Source organism: Rhagoletis zephyria, unplaced genomic scaffold (assembly GCF_001687245.7).
Source record: "Rhagoletis zephyria isolate East Lansing unplaced genomic scaffold, Rhagoletis_zephyria_1.1 Rzeph_scaffold_14326, whole genome shotgun sequence".
In the NCBI taxonomy this organism is placed as follows: domain Eukaryota; kingdom Metazoa; phylum Arthropoda; class Insecta; order Diptera; family Tephritidae; genus Rhagoletis; species Rhagoletis zephyria.
In genome coordinates, this window is record NW_016171395.1 from 5,071 (window position 1) to 11,626 (window position 6,556).

The window sequence follows — 6,556 nt, forward strand, 5'->3', positions numbered from 1 at the left end:
TTGACGTAGGTCCTTCAATTTTTCCCAGCGATTGACGATTGAGGCCCGATTTTCGTTGACATCGATTTCTGGTGGGGCGAGAAGATGTCCACCAATCAGAAAGTGGCCTGGAGTGAGCGGCTCCAGGTCTGAGGGTTCGTTTGAAGAGGGACTTAATGGCCGCGAGTTGAGGCAAGACTCAATTCGGCATAAAAGAGTGCTGAACTCTTCGAACGTATATTTATGATCGGATGCGACTTTTTTAAAATGGGTTTTAAAACTCTTCACCCCTGCCTCCCACAAACCCCCCATGTGCGGAGCTGCAGCGGGTATGAAATGCCAGCTTAGAGCTTGATGGTTGTATTTCGATAGGGTACTATTGCGAGTGTCAGCTAAGAAAGCTTTAAATTCGGTTTTTAAAGATCGAGAAGCTCCGACAAAGTTAGTTCCATTGTCGGAGTAGACATTTTTTGGACATCCCCGTCTAGCAATGAATCTCGCGAAAGCTGCTAGAAAGGAAGCGGTACTCAGGTCACTGGTGGCTTCGAGGTGTATAGCCTTTGTCGTGAAGCAGACAAACAAACAAACGTATCCTTTTGAGATGCGACATCCTCTGCCCCGGTAGGTCTTGATGTCGAAAGGTCCGGCAAAATCCACACCAGTATTTGTGAACGCTCGCGAAAAAGTGGTGCGTTCCTCTGGAAGGATTCCCATAAGTTGGGTTTGCGACCTTTTCTTGTGGATCGTACAGATCTTACAATTGTGTATGACGGACCGTATCATGTTTTTCACCTTCGGGATCCAATACTGCGCTCGGATTAGGCGCAACATCAGCTGGTTTTCTCCGTGTAAGGAAACTTGATGGACAAACTGGACGAAGAGACGGGACAACCTGCAACTATAGGGAAGAATGATAGGATGGCGTTCATTGTAGGACAAGTCACGAGANATATTTTGTTTGTTTATTATCTACCAGAATTTGCCGATGCATCTTTTCGATATCGCTGTTGAATACATATTTAAACAGTCTCCAACGGAGGATGAGGATGGTTAAATCGGCCTGAAGAACTGGACCGGGATGGAGGACATCATTTAAGCTCGTGCCATTGGCGGTAGGGCATGAGGCGTTGAATACGACTCTGACCTTTGTACTGATGCTTTCTTCCTTCAAAACAGCGTGATGAGGTAAGTAATAACAGTCAGTTGAGTCTGCTGGCACATTATCAGATATTTTAGACATATGCCCTAACGTCTCATATTCCCCCAAAACCCGATTATATTCCGTTTGCAGGACAGGTTTTTTCGCTAGGCGCGTCTCGTTCCGGTAGAACTGAGAGCAGGCGCCTCTCAGCGATGGTCCTAAGGAAAGGTTGTTCGGATAGTCCTTTTTGAAGGGTAAAGACACGATGTATTTCCCTTCTGCGTTCCTTTCGGTTGTGGCCTTGAACAGATCTTCGCAATAGGTGTCGTCGTCATTCAGACTTTTTTTCTTAGGAACTTCCTCCAGCTCCCAGAAAGCGGTTAACTGCTTGTCCAGGTTGACTTCATTGTAAAATGATAAGATATTGTTGGTTGGATTCGATGCTTCCGCACAACCGGTTAAAATCCAACCGAACACGGTTTCCTGGGCGAGGAGCGTATTTAATACGTTCTTTTTTATGCCGCTTAAAATGATCTGAGGATATATGTCTCCTCCGAGTACGAGGTCCACTGGCTCATTAATGAAGAACCTTTTGTCCGCCAAGACCAAGTCTGGGAATGCTTGCCGGGTCATTGCGCTTACTTGGCAAGTCGGCAGATCCCCTGTTAATTTTGGTAAAACCAGTACAACAGCATCTATGGTTATTAATGGGTCTGTGGGCGACCGCAATTGAATGGCGCACGCTTCCTTTACCTGCGCAGATATTGAATTATTGATGCCCGAGACTTGGGCATGCAAGCGTTTTGATGGCAGGTTAATTCTGCGTTTAAGTCTTTCAGTTATAAAAGAGCATTCAGATCCCGAATCTATCAGTGCTCTGGCGGAGAAATTAACACCCTTATAATGTATATCTACGCGCGCAGTTCCTAGTAGCACTCCTTTGTTTGTATTAGCAAAGCAAGAGTTCACATTTTTAACTGTTTCGGTATTTTCTTTTCCAGAGTCCCGTCTTAACTGAGCCTGCCTTGAAGTTGAGGCGCCGTCACCTGAGGAGTTCGGAGTTCCCCTACGATCTGTTGCTTTTGGCTGAACTGCTTGTTGTAGGTGGAGCAACGTATGATGCCTTGAATGGCACGCGCTACAATTAAAGGGACTGGTACACCTTGTCACCGTATGTCTGGCTGACAAGCAATTCAAGCAACGTTTATTGCTCTTGACGTACTCAATTCTGTCGGAAGGGGTTAACTTGCGGAATCTTTCGCAGTGTCGTAACTTATGCTCGCTATTTTGACACATTGTGCACAATTTTTTGGCGACACTAGCTTGAAAAGCGCCAAGTCTCTTTGGAAGCGCTTCCGGCATTTGCCGTGTGTTTTGGGGCTTAGGCGTCTTAGCTGTTTTGTTGCCTTTGAGCCCTGAAACGGTTTCTAATGTCTGAAAACGATTGGATAAGAATTTATCCATATCTTCCCATTTTGAGATCTCTGTTTTGTTCTCTATGGTTTGTTCCCAAAGAGCCAGTGTGCATTCTGGCAGTTTCGTAGAGCATAAATACGTTATAATTGCATCCCAATTAGAAATGTCAATCTGATGACATTGAAGGGACGAGATGCAATTATTTATGTCCCGCTGCAGTTTCTTAATAGAGCTACCACATTCGCTCTCAACTGCGTTTAAGTTGAATAAAATTTTTAATTGCGTATTGACCAGAATACGTTTATTCTCATATCGATCGCTTAAATTTTTCCAGGCTGTTGAAAAGCCTTCGTTAGTCAAAGGACACCTTCGCACGATTTCTTTAGCTTCCCCTTGAGTTTTTTGGTTGAGATGGAATAGTTTCTCAACAGGGGTAAGACGCTTATTGAGAATGTAAATGGCCGTAAACATATCTCTGAATGACGGCCATGAAAGATAATCCCCTTTGAAGATATCTGTGTCGCAGGGAGGCAGATGAATATGGTGCTCCCGAACAGATACATCTTCGTTTTCGTTCTCAATTTTCGCTAACTTTTCTAAATCAGACGCTATTGCAGCCATGCACTTCATATAGCAGCCAAAACTACTCTTATTTTTGGCTTTTACAGATAGTCTATCCTCTCTTGTCAAATCGGTGTTTATGAGGGCTTCATGGGCTGATTTTGTTTTCCTCCACATGGCTCTCAGCTNATCTATCATCTCTTGACAGCTCGGTGTTTATGAGGGCTTCATGGGCTGACTTTGTTTTCTTCCACATGGCTCTCAATTCCTCTTGCTGAATTGCAAGGGCATGCTTATTCTGATCTTCGAATGGCGTACTGCTGTAGTCACTCTCAAATTCGGTTATGGCGTCTGCCAATCGAATGAAGGTTTCCATTTTTGGATGTTAAAGCCGTTAAATGTGGGGCAAAGGGTTGTATAGTTCGTGGTAATACTGATGAGTATCTGACCGCAGATTTGTTGGGTTAGAGAATTATTACCACGGAAAGCACACAGATAGAAATCTGATCGCAGATTTAATGTATGTCTAATGAAATTTAGTGTGAAATCCTTATTGGAATTTTTTCACCCGAATAGCCACACCAAAATAAAAATTTTACCGCGCCAGCAAATATTGCCACTATCCCAATAATAAGATATTAGTTTTTGGTATCAACGTAAGTGTATCAAAACTACTTTATTTATTTTCAGCCAAAGGATTATAGTGTGTACAAATTTATGTTTATGTTGTCTTTCGTTCGAAAAACGCTCTATGGATTTGTGTAAATATGTACGTGCAAATTGAATATGAATATGTGGTTGTGTGACAGTGACTGCGCAAATTGTACAGGAGGAATCACTTGCCACCCAACTTTTCGATGAAGTGTTAAAAAAACAGAGTATAAAACGTATGAATATTTAATTATTTTCGGCCGCCTCGATATTTCAAGTTTAATTGGCGGTGAAAAACAGAGGTTTTTTGTGCTTGAATACGCGCAAGTGAATCTTGTGGAAGTAAAAGAAAAGGGGTAGTCAGTGTTTGATTGTGCTTTAAAAAACTGCAACAGAAATCGATTGCAGTAGTGAAACTAAAAGATATTTGTGGGAAGTCCAAAATAATGGAAAAATCTCGAAAAATCCGTCAGCAACACGAATAAAACGTGGAATATAATGTGAAAGCCGATAAGAAATCTACGCTTTGCACTTATGAAACTATAAGAAATTGTATTAGTGTGTGTGCTTTAAGTTGACGAACTCAGTTTTACACTAACAACACTGTGAGTGATTTAAAATGGACGCACTTCCCGCTCGTATTCATATACATGTGTGTATAATGAAAATGCAATGACTTAACCCTTTTTCTAAAAACTCGCAAGTACACTGAATTTCCTTTTCTTTTGTGTTTCACAATTTCCCGCGCGGTTTTTGTCTTATTTGTGATTTGCTAATTTTTATAATAAAAAAAGTGCACTGAAAATCAACCACGTACCTTTCTAATGGCTGAATATTTGGTCCAATGGCAAGTACTGGATAACTCCTTAGTATTGTGGACGCTTCAGCCGCGAATCTGGTTTTGTAAAGCTTGGTTAGCAACCGATGCTGTGATCTGGCAATTAGGTGTGCCTCTTGTAGCTCAGTGTGATAGAGTTGTGGACTGTATGTAGTTTGTTGCGCTGTGTTAAAGACTTGATTATTTCCACGGATCGCAGGGACCAATATTTACGCCAGCACGTCTCACGGAGTGGAGCGCTCAGTGAAAATACAACGCAATATTGTCTGGTTGGTTTTACCTTGATGTGGCGTGATAGCTGGTGATCCTTTGGAAGTCCTCAGGGAAGTGACTTTGGCAAATTGAAAATAGTTCCGTTTGACCCGCCGAACAATGACTTTTCGTTCAGTTTCTCCTCAAATCAGTAATTGAACGGCGGGTAAATTGGACGAGTATGCGTATTAGTGAATATGACTTTAATTGGTATAGATACACGCGCATATGTATATGCGTATACATATGCGCGTGTATGTGCATACGGTCTGTGTTACCGCCCATTAGGGTGGAGCGCAATATTTAGGCCGTGGCCTAAACATTGATGTTTCTAGAATTATACTTAAAAATAGGAGTATTCTTTTACGAACTTCTCTGTAAAAAAGGTGGAAGATGAGACGAAATATGTATGTACATATATAATAATACAGCAAATATCCTACTCCACTAAATAAATCCAAAACTTGGCCCCTAAATTCTGAAAGAAATGTAAAAGAAAGAATAGTTCAGAAAAATTAACAAACAAGTGTAAAACTCACAGTTCGATTTATCGATCATTGAGCAGATACGCGTTAACTTTATTTGTGTCCTTATGATTAAAATGTGCGTCTCGTTAAAATATTAAATTAAGCAAAGCATTTAGAAAATGTAACTAATTACTTCTATCTTTTTACTTACAGGCAGGGCCGGATTAAGAATGTGTGGGCCCTGGGGCCGGGCTACGTGTGGGGGCCCCTTTTTAAAGTCTCAATCTCAAACTATTCTTTCAGAAAAAAATATAGTTTGCAGTAGATAATTATAAGGTTAGAGAATAAGATGATGCATTGAATAAAGTAACAAGGCAATAAATACTTCAAATTTAATACATGTTCACAGTATATTACACTAAAAAAGGATACTCCTTTACTGAAACGACTCTTTCCGTGATTTTTTTGCTGCAAATATAGCAATGATATCATCGAAACTTAGTTCGCGCAGTATATCTCTTTCGGAGCTCAAGAGAACCAAATGCACAAGTCGGTTTTCACCCATACATGTTCGAAGTCGACTTTTGATTAATTTCATCTTGGAGAAAGATCTTTCACTCGTGCAATTTGTTACCATCATAGACAGATATAAACGTAGAATAATTTCTGAATTAACAAATGTAGACTGAAGATTGTTTTCTTTGATGATGCGGTACAAAAACAGCTCAGTTGATTCGTTCTCTCTTTTTTCGTGAAGATACGCGAAATCTCGAAGTTGTATGAGCTCGTTCCCTAAAGATGATTCAAGATCATTTGGGTATGTTTCCACAAGCTTTTTAGCATGCAAATTGATGTCTTCTGATTCCATGAGCATTAGCTCACCAATAAAATTGAATCGCTCAAAGACCAGCTTGTAGCATGAAATTTTGTCTTCAAGTGCACTTGTCAATTTATCAATAACTGGGAGAAAAGCTTCGGTGCGAAATTTGTCCCTTGCTGAAAGTTGTACTGCCGACACCTGAGAGCCAAGGGGTTGCAAGCGAACATTTGCTGATCTCACTCGGACATTTTCATAGTCGCTGACTTCGGACAAATCTTTCGCAGCTTCTTCGTACGTACCAAACGCATCTCTTTTGGATTTTACAAATGACTGCAAAGATACGAGACTGTTAACAGCAGTCCGCAGGGTGATTGCAGGATTCTGAAGAGATTTGATGGTTAAATGGAACCTTTCAAGAATGTCATGCCAAA

General features: G+C 41.1%; 1 protein-coding gene across 1 annotated transcript; it reads right to left on the bottom strand.

Annotated features, from left to right (window-relative positions):
- Positions 1-733: 733 nt before the first annotated feature.
- On the bottom strand, positions 734-4,824 carry LOC108378532 (uncharacterized). Its single transcript, XM_017634823.1, has 3 exons — positions 3,287-4,824; positions 953-3,207; positions 734-877 (listed from the first exon to the last, which is right to left on the bottom strand). Exons 1-3 carry the CDS (start codon positions 3,471-3,473, stop codon positions 734-736), a joined length of 2,586 nt encoding a protein of 861 aa, XP_017490312.1. The 5' UTR covers positions 3,474-4,824.
- Positions 4,825-6,556: the final 1,732 nt, after the last annotated feature.

Bases quoted from the DNA above. Each gene is read 5' to 3' on its own strand.
- LOC108378532 (XM_017634823.1), bottom strand. From the start codon at position 3,473: ATGGAAACCTTCATTCGATTGGCAGACGCCATAACCGAATTTGAGAGT. The intron at 878-952 runs GTAGATAATAAA...TCTTCCCTATAG, and splicing joins AGATGCATCGGCAAATTCTG to TTGCAGGTTGTCCCGTCTCT.